Here is a 21,764-nt window from a genome sequence, read left to right as displayed (position 1 = left end):
GGAAAAAACAATCGGAATGGGGCGATGGGATGTGGCCACGCCCAACACTTGGATCATAAACCAGGGCGGAATCCCAAATGACTTCCAATGCCCTATAGAGGGCGTTCTAACCCATTGCGGCGCGTGCACAGTCACTCCTGTTAGGGAATAGGGAGCCGTTTGGAATACAGCCCCGGAACCGCTCACACGCACACAGAGGACGAAGTGTGTGGAGAGGAGAGGAAAGAATGGTGTCAGTGTTTCTGTGGAAAACACAGCCACATTATTCGCTTAAGCAGGAGTCTGAAACAGATCATCACTTCAAATAACCGTAGCGATTCGACGCCACTTGGATAAACTGGACGGGAAAACACGACATTATTGATCCGATTCGTCTCCTTTTTGAGCGTTCAGTGAGGAGCCAGCAGGTAGTTTAGATCTTTAGCGGAGTTAGATGCGGTTAGGAGACGACTTGTGGGATTGAATGTGTACCGCGGACGTCTCGCTGGTCTTCTAATGCGGTTGTAGGTCTTTTATGGCCAAGCAAACGCGATGAATTTACAGCTGTTTACATTTTATTAAGCTAGTAGTAGAAGCTAGTTAACCGGCTAGCAAAAGAGTGCTAACTCTGCTATGCGAGATACGCGTTTCCCCAGGTTATTGTGCTCCTTTATTACAACCTTTACCGTTCCCAGGACAGTCTAACGTTATCTATATTGTATTTGAAAATAATTTTTGATTTAAAAAAAAAAAAAGCAAACAACAACCCTTTCCTCACACGAAGGCACGCGTTTTTGTGAGGGTTTTTTTTTTTCCTTCGTTGGTGGAAAATGGATGCGGTAATGGAGAAGGAGTGCAGCGCTTTGGGAGGGCTCTTTCTGTCCATCATGAACGACATGAAGGTAAAAACAAAACATGGAGCTCGAGCACAGAACACGCGGTGTGTGTGTGTGTGTGTGTGTGTGAAGTCCGTATGAATCCTTCAGTGCTGTGTGTGTCTCCTTCTGTCATGAGCCTGTTGTAGAAGTTATTTACCAGCTGTTTGGCTACACAATGCGAGGCTCCATCTCGGATAGCAACAGCTCTCTGGTTGGTCGAGGCAAAGCTGAGGGAAAGACAGCAGGGAGAAATGTTTGTACTAAATCCCTGGAAATTATTCATCAAAACTTTATAATAAAAAAAAAAACCCAATTCAATTCACACTTTTTAAAAAAAATAAAAAAAATAAATACTTTCAGAGGATTTATTGGATGTTCAAAGTGGTGAGACTCAAATCTGCTCCTGTGTAAAAACTTAGAAAACTAAAAACCTAATTATAAAATCTAGATTTAGGATGCGACAGGCCAGCGTTCTTATATAATCAAATATACGAGTCTTATCAGGCTCTTCATGCAAACATTACAGGAAATATATGAAACCTTTCCCCAGCGTTGAAAGGACATTGATCCGATATTTATAGCAGAGCTGGTCCGATCTCGCTTACACACCTTTGGCCTGATTTATCGACGATATGCACGGATTTATTTGCAAAAAAGTGTTCGCCGGAGCGTTCACACAGGAAGTTTAGTATTCGCGGAAATCCTTTTTTTTTAAATTTTAAGTTCGTATCCTGTGAGAGCGTTGGTGTCGTCGTTACGGATGAGAAGACTCAGTTGACCGGATTCAGATCGTGTACTCGGTGTTGTGTTGCGGTTTTATACGTGGTATGAGTGTATTTGCTTTAATTAAACACACAGCCGTAAGGATTGATTAATTACGACAGTGCTGAGTTAGAAGGAAGATGTGCTGCGGTGGTTGTGATGGTACGCACGCTGAGACGTACCCGTTTGGTCGCTTATTGGTTTGAGCATTAAGGGTGTTTTCACATATAGATGGTTTTAAAAGTTCCAAACCCAGTTCACTTAACGTGAACCAGGACGAGAACCAGCCGAAAGTGACCTCAATCCTTTTGGCGTTCACGATATTGTGGTTCTGTTTTCGGTCGTCTTCAGCAGTGAAGCGATCTCGGACCCTTTCTCGTTCACACCACAGCTTCATAAGAACTCGGACGCCAGCGTGCACCCAAAATTTCATCCAGGTCATCATAGAATTGACAGGAGTCCTTCATTTCAGCTGACTCACCACTTCGACGCGTCTTGTCACGGGTTCTCGTGTACGCCTGTGATAGATTTATTTATTTTTTTTGTACTTTTCCCCGGCATTGTAGCGCAGTTCTGTTATAGCCTCTTTCCTTCATTTTTTTGAGGACACAAAAGAACCACTTTTATGTTCTTATGTGTTGAGGATAGTTGCTGTTTAATGCAATCTTCTTTCCAAATTCCAAGACGTGCACAGCTCTCCTCCTGAGACCACACGACCCTGCGACCTGACATGCTGCAAAGTTTTGTTGCTTTCAGCAGTGACGAAACACGGCTGCAGGTACAGCAAGCCTTCAGGTCCACTTGTTGAAACGAAACGCAAAGAGGACCGGGACCTGCTTTCACATATCACGAAGAAATCGAACCACAAACGAAGCGTACTCGGACCATCTCCCGAGATGGTCCGAGTACGGTTTACTTTTGGGTCCTTTTAGGAGTGGTCTGAGATCGCTTGGTTTGTTCACATATACACGAGAGCATTTGGAGGGCTCTAACGAACAAGGTGTGAAAACACCCTGAGCTTTATTACTCCCTAGTGTGCTGAATGCTATCACCAGGCATCCGAATACATCAGGGTTCTGTGACGCGTACCTTTCTACTTTTGTAAAACGGCGTTGGGGATTCTATTAGCGGCGTGTTGGGGCACAAAAGAAAGAAGTGTACAAGAGGATCAAAAGAGCATAAGCGTTCTGGCTGACTTCTGGCCGACAGCCACAGAGACGCACACAATCATTAACATAGCTTTTTCCCTCTGTGACGTGCTTGGTGTCCATGATCACCTGGGTGTAGTCAGCATAACTTTGGCATCTGAGAAATTACTTTTCTTTTGTTGTCTTCAGCTCTTTCTGGGCCTTTCCTGTTAAGGCGTGTTATGGGCACCACTAACTGTAAATAAGCTGTGGTGTGCACACAGTTTGCACCTTACAGGTGATTGGCCTTCTCGTGTGTACTTCAGGTACACACGTGACTACCAAAAATCAGCGCTACTGAGAATTTTGTTAATCTGGCAGAAATGGTTAGTTTGGTCTTGTCCTACTAAACATGTACTCGTAACCCTTTTCTGTGGTTCCTTACGTATAAATTGTATGCGGATTCTTGGGTCCGATGAATGATAAAACACTTAGATATGTTGGATATTACAATTTACGCAAACTTTGTGAAATGCAAAAGTGTATACTGTCGTGTTATGTATCAAAATAGTTTAAATATTTATTTATTTATTTACATATAGGATGGTTTGTCTTTAACAAGCAACAAATTTGATGGTGACGCTGCCGAACAGGAAGCGAGGGCATGACTTGACATTGGTGTGACTTCAGAACACACTGTAGATTATTGAAGGACTCGAGCATAAGGATATTTAAGAAGTTTTGTGTAACTTCGCCTCTAGGGGGTGCTATAATTCACAAGTTTGTAAAACTGCTTAGAACTTTTGAACTGCTCGACATCGAAGTAAGACTCTTGTGTTTCTTGATTTCCTAACACACGCCAAGTGACTGAAATGTTATGAATTATTTGTCAAACGTGACATGTTGAATTTGAGCTGAAGTAATTTTTTTCACCATTTCTCTTGTTAATTTAGTCTGATAACCACTAAATCAAGAGACAAGAACAAACAAAACTTTTTTTTTTTTTTTTTTTTTTAAATGTGATGGGCCTAAAGCACAAACAATTTTGACAGTGAAGTCTCTAAACTGGAAGTCAAGTTGTATTTTGGAAACAGCGTGTATGTTTTCAGCCCCAAATTTGTAGGTATGTAAGTGACCTTGTATTAGGGGACTCGAGAAGTTTTGTCTGAATCCGCTCTACAGGGAACTTTAACAAATTAGTAAAACTGCCCATTTTGAAATTAAAAAAAAAAAAGTTTTCGCTTCAATAAATTTTTAGCTTAATTATTGCAAACTTGGGAACACTGCATCACACGACAAATCCATACAAAACTTGAGTTGCTTTTTTTCCATAGATAACCTCTGAACGAATTGCACGGCTAAGTAGCCAAACCGGAATTGAGGGCATATCTCAGCAATGCTTTTACGTATTGATGCCAGACTTGTCACGTGTTTAGCAGCATGTCTTAAAGTTAACAAAGAAGCTTTGAGTTCATGTGCAACTCGGGAGGGAAGTGAGGCGATATCTCATGATATTTTACTTTAAAATATAATGTGTATCCTTGGGAAAAAGTGTTGACGGTCCCGGTTGCTTTTGGGCTTCCTCGGGCATTAAAGTGGTGGAGCCAGAAGGTGCTTTATTGGTGCTTTTATTGTTTCTTTTGCTTATTTATATGTATAAAAAATTCTAGAACGGAAAAGCGGTCACATAGCCCTTTGGAACATATTTTTTAATTTTATAGGGCTGCAACTAACGATTATTTTCATAATCGGTTAGTTGGGTGATTTATTTTTTTGATTAATCGGATTATTATCGATGTTATCGAATAGTTGTTGCAGCTCTATCATTTGATATTTTTCCCTTTCTGAATACTTCCATGAATACAAAATACTGGAATGAACTTCCAAGTAGCCACGGTGATTTCTTTACCTCGGACTGAATCAGCTTGGAAACGCTGTCCTAAGGCAGAATTCGAGTGCGTGCATCAGTAGCACAGGCTAGTATGCTAGCTGCTAGCCTATCAGTTTTTGAAAAGCAGTGTGCTTAGGAGAAGCTTTCTTTTTTCTTTTTTAATCTAAATCCCTGTAGCCTGTCCTGATTTGAGATAAAGAGGAAGCTACTTTTTCAGAAGAGAAAGTGTAGGCTTGAATAATTAACACTCTACTATATGTTCCTATAGGAACATCGGTCTAATTCTGGGTAGGACGTGGTGTATTATCATGCTGGAAGTATTGGGGCAGTGGGGGCGCAACACTTAAAGCTCTGGGATACTGATCAGAAGGTGGGGGCCCCCCCAACACTGCCAAGCTGCTACTGTTGGGCTCTTGAGAAAGGCCCTTAACCCTCTCTACTCCAGAGGTGCCACATGATGGCTGACCTTGCTTTCTGACCTCAACTTTATAACAAGCTGAGATGTTTACTGTGCTGTAAAGTACATGTGACAAATAAAGACGCCGACGCCTTCTTCTCTTCAACTGGTCATAATAAGTTTATGAGGTAGATTGTGGCCATGGAGAGATGCATGGGGTTTGCAGCAGTGCTCAGATGGCTGTGGCAGTAAAATGATTGGTATTAAGGGACCCAGAGTGTGCCAAGAAAATATTGCCCACACCTTTACCCCACCACCTCCAGTCTGAACTGTTGAAATAAGGCAGGTTGGGTCCATGCATTTATGCTGTTGATGTCAAATTCTGACCCTACCATCTTTTTTTAAAATTTAAAAAAAGAAAAATTATAATCTTCAACTGTCCAGTTTTGGTGAGCATGTGCCCACTTTAGCATCAAACCAGTCTAGCCATTCTTCTCTGACCTATCATCAACAAGGTGTTTCCACCCTCAGAGCTACAGCTCACCGGTTGTTGGTTGTTTTTTTTTGCACCATATTCTTTGACGGTCTGTGGGGATCAGCAGTTTCTGAAATACTCGAACCAGGTCGTTAGGCAGTCACATTTCCCCCCATATTCTGATGTATGAGGTGAACATTAGACGAAACTCTTGACTGGTATCTGATTTAATGCACTCTGCTGCCACGTGATTGGCCGATTGGAATAATTGAATGAACGTACAGGTGTCCCTAGTAAAGTGTCCCGTGTATGTTTTCATTTCGAATGCAGTTCGGCTGTTCTAGTCTGGTTACCCTGTGCAGCTGGACGATTAAGAATGCTGGATCAATGTACTTTGTTATTCAGCAAATAGTACAATAAGGGGGCTTTTCTTTGAGGACGGATATCCAGTTTGCAAAAAAAAGTAGAAACAGAAGCGTGTGTTTCTTGTGCAGAGCAAACTCCAAAAGTTTGTGGGGTCTTTATCAGTCAAAGTAGCTGTAGTCCACACCTCCGAACTCATTTTCTTAACCAGACTCCAGGTGTGCTAAAACCTGACTCCAACTAGCTTTTTTCAGGTCATTAACTCAAGGGTTCACATACTTTTTCCACAAGCATTGATGATTTTATTTATTTATTTATTTTTGGTCATTCTCATTAGACATTAAAGATCAGAATGTTTTATTTTTTAGACACATTTGTCGATACCCCTGACTTGGATGAAGATCAGATCACATTTTATGACCAATTTATTCAGAAAACCATGAAATACCAAAAGGTTCACATACTTTTTCTTGCCACTGTAAACGACTCCTAACATAGATTAACCCAGTCTCACATAAACATATCAAATAAAATAAAACATTTAAAACTCTTGTGCAAAATATCAAACGGAGAAATAAATCTGACTCTAATACCAGCAAGACGCAGCTCATTGGCCGATCCTTTCCCATCCCTTAAACTGCTGTTACTAAGTAATGAGCAAGTTGGAGAGAGGGAGAGATCTTTGTGTTTTATGAGTAAATGCTGATGTTCTGTTCTCTGCTTCGTCGTTTCCGATACGAGAATAGATGAAAACATCAGCCCTGAGTAAATATGCATTCCATTGACTGCTTGCAGCTCATTACATGTTGCCGTTTTGTTATTCAGTAGAGTGGACCAACGGGTTCTTTCCTTTTATTTTTGTTCAAATAGACTCCAGAGTGAAACATGGAGGCACTGGCATACGTTTGTTTAAAACCTTTTCTTTTCTGAAGCTTCTGAGCGATCCACGCACTGGTTAGTTCTAGAAGAGAACACACTTGTTGTGACAACCCTACGATTAAAGTGTCGAATGAGAGTTCTCCAATAAGCAAAGAAACGACACAAATCACAAAGTAGCAAGAAAATGCTGGTTATATAAGTCACCGTTGTTCGATGAACCTCAGCGAACGAATAAGAGGCGGTGTGTGAAACCTGTAGACACCTTGTGTGCATGCAGATCTTCCAACAATGTCACGTAGTTATGTATGACACGTTTGCATTCGTACCACTGTTATCTTACCCTGGAACGTGCTCACCAAGCAAGCAGTGCTGGTTCTGAAGGACATGGACACACGCTGGTGATCCAGGGTTAATAGAACCATAATTACAAGCATAACCAGAGATTGAGGTCACTCCTTCTAGCTGCCAGGCGTGATGTGAAACACCTGGATAATGTATGCAAACGGTATCCTCATTAAAGACACGCCTTGACATGATTGTGATCGGAACTCCATCCATCCATTCTCCATATTGCTTGTCCTGTATGTAGGGTTGTGGTGGTGCTGGAGCCGGTCCCAGCATCTCACGCCGTAGGCAGGGGAACACCGTGGACAGATGGCCGGTCCATCACAGGGCTAACGCAAAGACATGCACACATTCACTCTCCCACTCACATTTATGGCCAATTTAGTGACTCAGATTCACCTGACCTGCGTGTCTTTGGATTGTGGGGGAAACCGGTGATTTGAGCACCAATATGATAAATATTTAATGCAGCTGCTGATGTGTCTAAAAGCAATTGTGTAACTTGTGTGAGAATTGTGCTCAGAAAAAGTCACTGTATCTTCTCTGACCTTCAGTAAACGGAAAAAATTAAAATCCTATCTGGTGATGAAGTATGTTCTGTGTTGAGACAAATCTTTTGCGATGTCCTAACAGCCGGGACTAGCACACAACGCGTCCATGTCCACCCGTGTCCGATTCGCCACCTCATGACTCTCCTTTGAACCGATTCAGTTTAATGAATGGTTAAAACAACTGAGCTGTCCAGCACTGAACTCACGAGATGTCACTGTCTAAATCGGTGTATAACAAATAATTTACTCCGAGCACCTCTGAAATGAGAACGCATTGTGAACGCGTGTGCTTCGGCTCCGTCTGATGGTGACTGAGGTCACGTTGGGAATAAAAGGTAACGTCGACATAAACAGTAAACCGAAGAAAGACGGTGACTCTGGATGTCTGCTAATGCTAGCGTGCGTATGACGTCATGCGCCGTCGACTAGGAAGCGGCTTATACTTTCGTTTAGAAAAAAACGCTAGTGTTATATTTGAGCTGATATTTCCTTTCTAAAATCCACACACTGGGCGGTAAAGCATACAGTGCATAGTGTAAGTGTACAGTACTTCATTTGGGACACGACGTTAGTATTTACTCTCCGAAGCGTGTTTTCAGAACAGAAGTAACGTCATGAGTAAATCTCCCCCGTGCCGCATGCAGACCGACTAATCCATAACGAGATTCGTTAACCACGATTTTCATCATCGATTATTATCAGTTAGTTGTTGCAGCTCTAGTCGACTCCCTGTGTACGCGTACATGTCAAATGGAGTATACTTTTGAAAGGCTATGTGTGCCACTGGGAGGGTATGGAGAGATCAGAAGGGGGTGCAAATTGTTTTCAAGAAGAAAAAAAAACAGACAGGGCATCATTTGGGAACTGGGTGTATTTTATTGCTTTTAGAAATAGAATGTGCATAAATGAAAAACCCGCGTTCTCTCTCCTTCTGCATTTTCTTTTTGCTGGGGAGAGGCGGAGCTTAGTCTGCCTTTTATCTAGCTGTCAGTGCAGACCAGTGTTGCCAACTTAGTGACTTTTCAGACCCCTTTAGCGACTTTTTTGCAAAAAAAAAAAAGTGGCTAACAGCAAATCTAGCGTCTTTTTGGACAAACTTAGCAGCTTTCCAAATGTCACCAGTACTGTCCTGCAAGCGCGAGGTCTCGCTTTCCCGCTGCACTCACAGGAGATTTAACAATGTCATGGATAACGAGCCACGCCCTTCCTCCCAATTTGCATCATTCGCATGTGAATATTTTTAGAACGCAAGACGAATGGAATGCAACATGTTTTACATGTAAAATAGTCCATGATATTACAGCCTAGTTCTCTTGTTCAAAGTAGTTCTAGTGTTCAGAAACCTTTTATATCATCCACGTTCCACACCTGTCCGTTATATAACTTTATGATTTTTTTAAATAACTTTTATAAGTTATTAAAAGTAATTTTAAAAAAACACAAATGCAAAAAAAATATCAGAAACAGATTATAGGTTAGGTATTATTTTATATATATATATATATATATATATATATATATATATATATATATATATATATATATATATATATATATATATATATATATATATATATATATATATATATATATAATGAGAGAGAGATCTAGATAGTTAGATGTAGATGGATGGGTTTTATATAGATAATCATACTTGGTCTCCTCCAATTTGGGTTGGGTGGGGGGCATGCCACATGATAGGGAAGGCTTGGGGTGCTTTAGTTGCAAAAGTTTGAGAACCTCAGCACTAGTGTATGCGTAAAAACCCCCCGAAGTATACCAGAGGCTTAAGAACAAGCTAGGAACCACCTGTGATACCATAGGCACCGCCTGGCAATGGCCTATCAACCCCATAATGACACCAGGGAGATGTGTTGGCTGAGCAATCCCTCTAACCTAACCCCACTTTTTCTACTTTCTATAGTTATCCTGCCAAAACTCTGTCTGCCATCTTGTCTCACAGTGTTCAAGATATCGGAACAGGACCATTGCTGGTCAGAAAAGCTCTTTGATTGGTCGTGTGGTTCCCGTGTAGTGGCCGTTTGAAATGAGTTTTTTTACAATATTGGGAAGGAATGCAGACCAAACCGATCATGCTACAAACATGAAACTTGGCCATTATATTGTACTCCCTCTCTCTACTCAGGCAAGAGAGTTGAGCTCGATCAACCTAATGGTTGCGCTGTAGTACAGCATAGTGCACCATTTTACGTTTTAGTCCATAAGTCTAGAGATAAACCTCTTTTTCAACTGATTCCTTGGCTCATTCTGAACCAATCTGCAATTTGAACCACTTAGCCCTGCCTACTTTTTTTTTTTGCTGTTGTAAGTTTACATAATATGCAAAATCTGCTTTTGGGAAATAGCCCTAGAGTTTTTTGTCCCATCTTTCCAAAGTTGGTGTCAAATTGTTCGGTAGAGTTTCTCTTTCAGAAATTGTGAAAATTATTTTTTTTGTATGCACTTGAAAGAAACTTGATAGGCCCCTCCAGTCCTGAGGAGGTCTGCTGAGTTTTCTGCATGGTCATCAATGGGAGGCGGAGCTAAGTTCAGAAATCTGTTTCTCAGGAACCGAATCAGAGTCCGAATGAGCTGAAATGTATTCTGCATGTTTATCCTCATTTGTAAAGGTATCGTTGATTAAAAATAACATGGTAGTCATAGGCAACAGTCCTGTAGTCCATCATCGTAGCGTTGACTGTCTCGCACGTTGCTTTGAAGGACTGGAATACATGCCTATAGACTGAATACTTAATACACGTGGGCATGACGTCATTGTTTTTCACAAATTCTCACTTTTGTACGTTTACACGGAGACGAGAACGGCATCGTTTTCAAAAATTAACCACCAAACTGCATAAAAAGTTAGATTTTTTAGTTGTTGTGTAAACGGTCCCTCCGTCTAATAATTTCCCTCTATTTATTCTGACTAACGATACTAACAGACCATCCCTGCACTTGTTTGTGTGATTGCCTTTAGGCGAGTTACCCTGCGTGGGAGGACTTTGTGACAAAAGGGGCCAAGTTACAGTCTCAGCTAAGGTAAGAACTGCCTGCTTGTTTACACTCACATTTCATTATGTTAATGAACGGTTCTTGTTCAGATATATACATATCTATATTGGGAGTGTGTGACAGTGAGCAGTTGGAATTCATGTGCTTTTATGAGGCACTTATTGAGGAAGGTTACATTTGAGCAAACATGACAGATTGTTATCTGAAACATTGCAGTGTGTCTGCGTTGTTTGCAGCTGTAAACCTCGCAGGCTAGACCTATCGGGTGATCATTATACCATTTGAATTTTCTTTCCAGAATGAGTGATATTTGAAAAACAACAAAGGCAAATATTCATAATAGAGCAAACTTTAGTAATCTAAAGGGTGATTTAAGCTAGGTAATCGAGTCTATAACTTAATCTATAAGTTAAACACATGTTTATTGACACTCGATGATCTGGCAGAAAACTTCCCATATTTACAGTCTTCCTGTTCATCACAATGAGTATCATTAAGATCCTTTGATTGGGGCATCCAACATGGCGGCAGACTAGACAGATGCACAACTCGGCGCTCCTACAAACAGCCAGATTTATAGCTTTAAAAGACGTTTAGCTGACTAAGCGGAGTTCAACATGGGCGACACATGAGAATAGTTTTGTCTTGGCAAATTGTAGAATCACAAAGTAGAGTCCATATGAAATGTGGGAAACTCCTGACCGTAGTGAGGCTAGTCCTAAGCTAATGGCAGCAGTTTATCGTGAGCAACAAGGAAGAAAGCGAGGCCATGGGAAAACTTTTTCACTTCCAAATTCGAAGGCGTCCTGACTGCTATTCAAGAGATATAAAAAAGGACGTCTCAGAATTTGGTGTAGACTATCAGAAGCTGAGCACCGAATTAGCGAAGCTGTGTATAATGTTGACAAGTTACAGAAAATCGTACATGTTCCGAAAAGCCAAATATTAACGCTCAGCCCGGGATTGGATGATTTATAGAACACTATAATCTCTGCTTAATCAACCTCCCTGAGAAAGCGGAAGGTAAGGATGCAGCAAATTTTTTTTGGAAAAGTGGCTGACGGGTCTTGGGAGCATGTAACTTTTGAAGCCGTGTCGTCATCGAAAGAGCACATGGAATTGGCAAACTCCCGACAAAACCGTAGAAGTATCTGCGTGTCTTGATCATGATGTGTCTCAACTTCTGCGATTGACAGAGTGTGATACAGGCGGCCAGAAAGATGGGAACAGTATAATGTGAGGAGCGCAAGGCGATGTTCTTCCCTCTGTAGTGGTGAGACAACATCAGAAGCAATTTGACGAGGTGAAGGAACATCTCAAGTTACTGAATATCTCTTAGAGTTGCTTATCCAGCCAAGTGATGCTTTTTGCATAAAGGCCAGTGGAAGACCTGTGCGACCGTTGGAGAGGTCCAGAAGTGCATAGAGGCAAACGGAGAAGCTCTTGGAGAAATTATTTCTTGATTTTATTTCAACTGCAAATATAGCAGCCTTCTTTTGACCTCTTCCCTTTCCTAGCTTTGTTTCTCCTGTAAAATCTTCTAATGAGACTTTTGTAGTCCAACATCCCAGGCTGAGGTTCATCAATGGCAGCAAACGTCCGGGTGACCCTCAGTCAGCCTGTTTCTCAGTGGCGTCTTGACATATTAATTGGTATAGCTTCCTTCTGCCGTCATCCTATAATTCTTACATCCCTCCCTTTATGTAACGTCGACTAACTACCTTTGTTCGCTAACCTAACGTCATGTAGACATTCATGTACTGAATTAAGTCTGCTTGGTAGGCAATTTCTTTCGTTGTAAAATAGGCTACATTAATTATATTTTATCCGCCATCACTGCTGTTAACATCCACAAGCATTACATTCTCAAAAATGTTTATTAACTTGCCTTATCGATGGCTTGCAACTTGCTTGTCCGAGTCTGTGATCGTAACCACTATCCCGAGTTGACGTACAGAGAAATGTCCAATCAGCAGTTGGGTTAGCATGGTGATGAGCAGCTGTCGCACACCAATCACACACATGTTCCTCCAAACACCGCTTGGTGATTGGCAGATCATTCCTGTTGTCAGCTTACCTTTTCGTTTGAGATCAAGCCACTCATTACATTCATTCTGACAGGTCACCTGGATGCCTTTTTGCGTTCAGTCGGCTCAAGGCACTCTGCAAAAACACTCCGCCTAAGCCATATATATATATATATATATATATATATATATATATATATATATATATATAAAGGAAAAACCCTGGATATCTTAAAAAAAAAAAAAGTCAATTTATGCACAGTTATAATGCGTTGTAATTTTATTTGCAGTTAGCACACGTGTAATAATTTGGTGTTTGCTGTGAAAAGCACTGACGGCAAAATACTGAAATGGCACATTTAACATCATTTCCGGGCGAGAACGCTGTGTGTGTCTGGCTTATTTAGTTTTTTTTGGTTCCTTCGCCCCCAACGTTTTGTGTTTTGGACTGTCTTGGATACCAGTATTTAAAACGTTCCAATTTAGTGTTCTTTTTCGCTGTCCGATGCTTGTTCAGCCATCGGCCTACTGTGAACTCTCTCCTTGTTCTGGCGACCACCTGATTTCACCATGTGCGCTCTCTCTTTCTCTCTCTCGCTCTCACACATAAGCACAAGTGTATCCAGGTCGTTACCATGGAGATATCAACAAGCCATCATCACATGCCATGGCGTGAGGTAGCTGCCAAAAAAAAAAAAGAATATTTCTTGCTGGAAAAACTTAATATTTGTTTGCTTGCAAACAGAGATCTTTTTTTCAGAATGTTACAGTTGGGCTTTTTGTAGTAGAAAACGATACGCGGTATGTTTTTTGTTATTCATCTTTATCCGCTTGTTGAAACCTGTCAGTAATAAATATAACAGGGTAGTGACTGAGAACAAGAACTGAACTGTGACTACATTCATTCTTCCACCACGAAACAAATGAGCTGGTCTTGGGTATTAAACTCCCAGGCTGAAAATTGGTCCAACTCCGTCCCTGAGATGGACCTTTTATATAGGACGGTCTAATTCCAGCCACTTCCCGGGTGTGACGTCCGTCACAATTTAATTCATCACGGGTCCTTTTTTGCACTGAAATATGCCGAATTTAATAGTGGAAAGTTTTCAAAATATGTTTTGGTTGCATCTGTGAAGTAATAGAAATGTTACTGATGACACTTCGCTTAATATTGATCTTGGGCCCCTGAATCGATCGAATCGAAATCGTAGCACTCCATCAGTAACTCTCATTAGTATTAAAATAGACAGGATTGCGAAAGTCATTGGTTCTGATGTTCTATTGTAGTTCATATGTAGACGCCATTTGCTACAGATGCAAGTACATGCATACTATCGAGCGAAAAATCCAACTGAAGATAAACAGAATGCACCCCTGCTCGACTCAGAATGGTTTCAAGTTCTCACGAACAGAAATTCTGTGTGCGTTTCTGTCAGCTCTGTTCGTTGCACGATGAACCAGAGTTGTTTTATGGAGTCCCCATCAAAGTCGTTAAAGAGAACAGGTGCATTGGGAACTTTGATCGTAAGCTGTGTTTTATCCCTCATATTACATTTTTGAAAAAGAAATGTTTTAAAGCTATGAACGTTTTAAAAGTGTCGTCCAAAACCAAATGTGGAGCAGACCGTTCAGCTCTTATGAACCTGTGCAGAACTTTGATTCGCTCGAAGCAACATTTATGGATCGGCCAGGCGATCATCTATATGACTTCTAGATACTGTTCACCATCAAGGTATTCGACTGGCTTTAGGAGCACGCAGAATGTCACCAATTCAGAGTTTATATGTGGAAGCCAATGAACCTTCCTTGGAAATCAGAAGCTTAAAACTGGCTCTACAATTTGCAACCAAACAGATGAAGAAAATCCCATCTGTCCAGTAGTTTTCTCAACTCAACATCCAGTACTACATGAAAGAAAACCAAGTCGCATTCATCCATTTGGCCTACATATAAAAACCCATCTGGAAAACCTGAAAGTGGATTTAAACATCCTGGAGCAGACACATTTCTGCAAAATTCCCCCCCATGGGATCTCAAGAAGCCGAAAACCCATCTGGATTTAACAAGAAACCTAAAGATCGAAAACTAATCTGAATGAGTATTACCAACAGTTCCTGGCTATTAGAGCAGAGTTCCCACAACACATCCCAATATACACAGATGGATCCAAACCTCTAAATCAAGCGGCAGCCGCGTTTGCAACAAGTCAACTGTGTCCAGGGACGTCCCTGACCAAAGTTCAGCTTTTACTGCAGAGGCAAATGCTTTATTACTGGTGCTGAAGTTCATTGAGACTGTTCCACAGAAATCTGTTTTTAATGATAACTGATTCCAAATCATGTCTGGAAGCACTGGAGTCTATAAAAACCGATCGGCCAACAGCCGTGAAGGTTTTAAACAAATGATCATCTGTGGAATCTAAGAATTTTAGTATTTTCTGCTGGGTATCTGGTCACTCTGTGATCTCTGGTAATGAACAAGGAGAAAGAGCTGCCAAAAAGCATTATCCTCAGAACCAGTAAAATGCTCTACTCTGTTCAGAGACCTGAAACCAACATTAAACGTATACACTAAAAACAAATGGCGGTTGGAATGAGATCAGAGTTTAATCAACAATTATGGGAAATAAATCCCGTTGTTGGGACAAGACGCGTGTTCCCTTTTAACAGTCGCTGGGATCAAGTCGCTTACGCTCGATGCCGGATAGGACAGGTAAGGCTCACACGACAATTCTTACTATCTGGAGAAAATTCATCAAAGTGCCCAACCAACTATCCATTAAATCATGTCTTACTCGACTGTCATGCTTCTACACACTTGTGGAACCAGTATTATATGTGTGTGTGTGTGTGTGTGAGCTAAGGAACTGGGATTAATAATCCCTTAGTGTCATGATAAAACAGTAAAAACTAATTGTGGACACATGTTAATCATTCACTATCTAAGGTAGTCATATCACCCACAGCAGTGCTGTTTCTGCGTCGGTGTTTCTCCTCTACTACTACTGCACAATGCCTTCACCTCACGTTTTAAACGTAAAGAAACAGTGAAAACACTGAACAGACAACACCGCTATACACCAACGTTTTGCTGACACTTATTTTTTGTTAAGAATGAGTAAACACTACTTGGTTGTTTTTGTTTTTCCCCTCACCGGACAGTACATTGCCTCCGAATAAACAGTCCTTGAAACATGACATAGATAAAGTAAGATTGTGGTTTGGTGCAAAACAAAAAAAGTACAAGTCTCTCCACATCCCCGAGTAGTTTTTTTAACTGCGTATTGTAGTACTGTGGTGTGTAACCCTTGCTAAAGCTTTTTACAGGACTGGGCCCATGTTAAAACAAAGTACAGTTTTCAGGTTCAAGTGTCTATTGATTTTCACCTACAATCTAAACTGGAATTAAAGTCCAACCTGAATAAAATAATGTTAGTATGTAGTTGTTGAATCATCTTCTTCCATTTCACAAACACCATTCTCCTTGAATTTGTGTCTTGTATACAGATCAAGTACGCCCAAACATCTAGCTTCAAAACACTACAATATTAACAAGCAAGCTACTTTAATATTAAAAAGGGGGGTACTTACTTTTGAGTCATGTCATCAATCTGTTTACATTTCTACCTCTAACATTAGAGATGTTACAGTGAAAAGGGGAAGCCTCTGATTTGTGTTTTTACATTCAGTTTATAATGAACAGACGATTCTGCCTTGTACAATTCATATGCGTCTTTATGTCTCTGATGATCAGGACCACCATCATCGTCATCGGCTCGTTCCTGGACGCCTTCCAGAAGATTGCTGATATAGCAACTGGAACACGAGGTGAGAGGTCATTCATCTAGTCTTTGCGTGTGTGTTTTATTTATATATACATGTATTAATTACGCACGCACACTTGTGCTCAAAAGTTTGCATTCCCCTTGCAGAATCTGCTAAATCTTAATACTGTTAACAAAATAAGAGGGATGATAAAAACCCCATGTTTTTAAAAAAAAATTTAGTCCTGTCCTGAATAATCTTTCACATAACTGATGTTTACATATAGTCCACAAGACAAGATAATAGCTGAATTGATAAAAAAATTACCCCGTTCAAAAGTTTACACACCCTTGATTCTTACCACTGTGTCGTTACCTGGGTGATCCACGACTGTGTTTAAGTTTTGTGAGGGTTCTTCACGAGTCCCTTGTTTGTCCTGAGCAGTTAAACTGCCCACTGTTCTTCAGAAAGTCCTGCACATTCTTTACTTTTCCAGCATATTCTGCATATCTGACCGCTTTCCAACTGCGACTATATGAAGTTAAGATCCATCTTTTCACACTGAGGAGAACTGAGTGACTCGTACACGACTATTACACAAGGTGTAAACATTCACTGATGCTCAAGAAGGTAACGGGATACATTAAGCATGATGCGACACAACTACGATACATTTGAACAATCTTTTTGAACGGGATGATTTTGTTTAAAGATTTTTTTTCCCCATTTAATACCACCTTCAGATGCTAAGTAAGAGAGTTACATGTTTCCCAGAAGACAAAATACTAACAGTTTACACCGATCATCCTGTTCAAAAGTTTATATCCCTCTGGCTCTTAATGTATTAACAGTATTAAGATTGAGCAAATTCTGCAAGGGTATGCAAACTTTTGAGCACAACTCTCTCTCTCTCTCTCTCTCTCTCTCTCTCTCTCTCTCTCTCTCTCTCTCTCTCTCTCTCTCTCTCTCTCTCTGAGTTTCTGTTGGGGAAAAAAAAATTTGGTTCTGGCCAACGTGTCTGAAAAATCTGGTCATATCATTTAGGGTTTCTTTTGCACTGTAATGTGAGGGAGCGAGACAACCAGCAGAGGTTTGTGTGTCGTTGAATGAGTCCGCTGAAAAGTGAAAGTAAAATTCGAGAGAATGGAGGGTATGCACGTGACGTCATGGTAGCCAGAACTCGCCGCGGTCACGCCCACTGAGTGGCAAAAAGACTGGACGGCAGCACGAATGTACGGTATGAATTCGGCGAAAACACAGAAGAAATGCATCTAAAATGGGGAAAAAGCTCTATTCATGTTAAACAGTATTGTACAATGATGAATAATTTGCTACATAGTTCTTTTTAAACGCTGCCTAATAGTGAGGGCTCATTCATAAAACATTAGTAAATGGAAGCAGTGTTCACTACAAACAAACTAGGACTTACAGTTTACCAGTTAAAATTATATAATAAAATAAAAATATTTGTACATACAACCAGAATGTTTATTGGTGGTGTTGTCACTTTAATTTCTCCAACAAATTCCCCCTTGAAGTAGGACCAAAGCTTGTGAATGCATTTAGGCTTCAGGTACATATAAATGTGGGGGAAACCGACTTCTGGCCACATGCCAGTGTCCATAGACCACAAGTTCTTGGGCAAGTTGTAAGGATCACTGTCGAGTGCAACTGCCTTTAATTTAAGCCGATAATCGTTAGTTATTCTAGCATTTTCGCAGCTTCCCCTATTAAAACCATCTATTTTGCTGGATGTTTTGCCACTCGGTCCAGCCGAGGAGGCGTGTCCGGCGGGAAAGTGACGTCGATACATAACCTCCCTTTCTAGTCGTCCTCCGCCTCCTCATTCCTGACCCAGATGTGTTACAGCGATATAACAACAACAAAACGATCAAGCCAACTGAAAGATAAAAATGTATTCATCACACTTTCTTTTCCACACTTTTCAAAATAACAAACCGCAGCTGTGGAATTCGTGTCTAATAAAACGCGTTCAAAACAAAAACGGGGTGCAGCAACATATTAAACTGCAGTTTGCAACATATATTTTAGTTTATAACGCAATAAAATGACTGTGTTTATGACTATTTTCTGCAATTTTTCATGGCGAAGAAGCGCTCTGTTGCCGAGGTGAAATCAAATGGGTCCATTGTTTCTCTGTAGCTTGAGAGTACTGCAGAGAAACGCTGGAGTACAGAGTAGCCTACACATTACAGGAGAAATTGGAGGGGAAAAAAATGATCTGGGGCAGAGACCTTATTTAGGTGTGCGGTTGTGAACATACTTTGTCTAACATCTGCTATTTTTTTATTTATTTATTTATTTTACCAGATATTGTGTCTGACAATTTTTGATTTTATCAGACATTTGATTTTTAATGGTCAAAAACCGGTATTTACCGTCTAATGGAAACTCGGATATCCATCCATCTATCTATCTATGCTTATTTATTTATCTTTGACAGGGGCAACAAAAGAAATCGGTTCAGCATTGACCAGAATGTGCATGAGACATAGAAGCATTGAGAACAAACTCAAACTCTTCACTAGGTAAGGGTGTCCTTTATCTCTCTTTTCCTTTAGCTGCCTCTTTTCATTTTCCAACAGAAAAAGTATTTATGAATTTTGATACTGTGATAAAAATGTCACACATGTTGAGTTTATTTCAATAATACATAGTTTTACAAGTGAAAAGCTTCAAAATTAATTTAAAGTCATTACTGTAACATTTTTTTTGTAACCTCATAAATAAAAAGTGACAAAAGTTCATTGAATCATTCATGGGACTGGTCACATGATTAATCAGTCTTCAATCTCAAAAGGGACTGGTGCATATATGGCATCATGAAGGAGAATTGTCTAGAAATACTGACATCGTCAGTCAAGTTAAAACTTCCACAGTTGTAACACGGCTTAAATGGTGAAAGTATTGGAATGGTAATCACAAAGCCCTGACCTGAACCCCATAGAAAACATTAACTGAAAGTGTGTCTGAGCAACTGCATGTGCACCTTTGACCCGTTGAAAATCTGATCTAGTATACAAACGGAGACGTATATCTGTCTGTTTACTATTCTTTTGAAATGACCTTTATGCAAATCCAGTACATAAGTTAATCGACTTAAAACAGGACATTCGTGGTAAAATGGAACGTGTGGAGTTTGTCTGTCTTTAGCCTGGGTGCATGTCAATTATTGGCCTAAACTGTGGGTTTCTGGATGAACTGAAACCGGGACTGGGCAACACACTGTAGCTTTGACTTGCAGTGGGCTGGTTAATAAATGTATGATTTGTCCCCCCTGTACAAGGATGTATTCAAAATATTCTCATGCTTTAACACTAGAATCAAGCGTGATCTGACATTATGCCAGGGCATGTTCTCTGAACTGACGACACATTCCTGTGAGATCAACTTTATTGTCATTGTATATTTCTTTGATCCTTTACACCATTTCCCTGTGTGTGTGTGTGTGTGTGTGTGTGTGTACGTGGCAGCGCTTTCATGGATAACCTGATCAGTCCACTGGAGCTGACATTGGAGGAATGGAAAAAAGTGGCCAGTCAGCTTGATAAGGATCATGCGAAAGGTTGAAACCTCTAAAGACCAGCACCTCTTTATTTATTGAACATGACATGCAGCTCTTTTTGCCATTGATCAGCAGTGTAGTAATCACCTTTTTGGGTTTTCTCTGTGTGGGAAACATGCTAGTAGGTCTTTCTCTCTCTCATTAAAAGGAATATCAGCATCATAAGACAACAATTATGATGACATATTTCCTTCATAATAGCACAAGTGTAGCAAGTTTACATGTGAACATGTAATCCAGCCACAGTATTGGAGCTTGATGAATGCCAAAGAAACAGTCATACTCGAATAATTTGAGTGCAAATGTAACAGACACACGAGATGGGGAATTGATTTAGGGACCTGGACTTATTAACACACAAGTGGTCAGTGATTTGTTGCAAGCAGTAACTCCCATTCAGCTTGCAGCGGTCACCCTCAGCACTTGTTATTCATAAGACACTCAGCACGGATGTTATCCTTGGTAAGAAAAAAAATTACATAGGGAGGGGACTTTAATAACACCTTATTTGTGTTGAAATCATTATCAGACAATATATATTCGTTACTGATGGACGACGTGTACATTACCTTGCTGCAGAATGTCAGGCGAATATCAAATGCAACTTTACTGCAGTCATACACTATTCGAGACATACACCATGACTGTGGTGGGGAGAGAAAACATGAAAATGTTTAAAAACACTCACTTTGTAGTCATGGTACCATCGGATAGTAAAATCATTCCCCTAGCGTGTGTCGATTACATATTCATACAAATTAAGACTGAATGCTCAGTGGACTTGCAGGCCGCTTCTGAATTATTGGCACAGTAATTAATGGTAAAGATGAGTAAAAAAAAATGTATTTGATTCATTTCACGCTGAAAATATGAAACAAATTTAACCATTAATTGAAGTAAAAAAAAAATTATATCATGAAATCAACATGTACTTCAATTATTCGCACCCCTAGAAATTCTTATGAACATAACTGAAGCATATTATACTCACTGATGTACACCGATCGGCCATAACATTAAAACCACCTGCCTGATATGACGTACGTCCCCCTTGTGTTGTATTCACATTGTGTAAATCATTTCTTGCTATTTCATTCATTAAGACATTTTTTTGAACTGTTGAATATTTGTCTGTTTAGAGTATAAAAAGACACGAGCAGATATCAGGAAGAAATCGTCTGATACAATCAAGCTGCAGAAGAAAGTAAAGAAAGGTAAGGTAAAACAACGACGACGTGGAACAGAAAGTATAAATACCCGAATTCAGTTTCAATTCAGTTTTATTAATATAGTACATTTAACGAGGGACTTTATTGGCCAGTAACTTTATAGAAATCCGGATATGAATTTTAAATTCATCCGTAATGAGAAAGCTAGAGGAGAAGGTGGCAAGGAAAGACTCGCTGCGGTCGCAAGAAGAAGAAAGCTCGAGAGGAGCCGGACTCAAAAGGGAACCCATCCTCTTCTGGGTGACCCATAATAACACAATTATAAATCATTGCTCTTCTATAACTCTACACGATAGAGTCAGGTAGTGCTAAGTATGTTTAAAAGAACTTGAGTATGAGCATCTTTAGAGTTTTAACGTTGTCTTTTTTGGATTATTAGGTGTGCTCTTGTCCTCTAATGGTTTAAGATGATGTAGAGTGATGCACAGTGTAAGCAGGGACCTCCTTGGCAAAACTAGCTATGATGGCATAACTGAGAGGGAGAGCCAGAAGGTAC

General features: G+C 40.3%; 1 protein-coding gene across 2 annotated transcripts in view; it reads left to right on the top strand.

Annotated features, from left to right (window-relative positions):
* The first annotated feature begins 21 nt into the window (after positions 1-21).
* The window catches only part of mtss1 (MTSS I-BAR domain containing 1), a 36,056-nt gene continuing 14,313 nt past the window's right edge, over positions 22-21,764 (top strand). For both annotated transcript variants that reach the window (XM_053684539.1, XM_053684538.1), the window contains exons 1-6: positions 22-881; positions 10,628-10,689; positions 16,443-16,516; positions 18,918-19,002; positions 19,948-20,039; positions 21,179-21,258. In XM_053684539.1, the coding sequence (XP_053540514.1) occupies positions 810-881; positions 10,628-10,689; positions 16,443-16,516; positions 18,918-19,002; positions 19,948-20,039; positions 21,179-21,258 (465 nt within the window). In that variant the 5' untranslated portion in view covers positions 22-809. The remainder of the gene's footprint in view (positions 882-10,627; positions 10,690-16,442; positions 16,517-18,917; positions 19,003-19,947; positions 20,040-21,178; positions 21,259-21,764) is intronic.

This window comes from Ictalurus punctatus, chromosome 12 (genome assembly GCF_001660625.3).
Source record: "Ictalurus punctatus breed USDA103 chromosome 12, Coco_2.0, whole genome shotgun sequence".
NCBI classification, from domain to species: Eukaryota; Metazoa; Chordata; class Actinopteri; order Siluriformes; family Ictaluridae; genus Ictalurus; species Ictalurus punctatus.
Note: the sequence above shows the minus strand (reverse complement) of the source record. Positions and strands in the feature narration are given on the sequence as shown.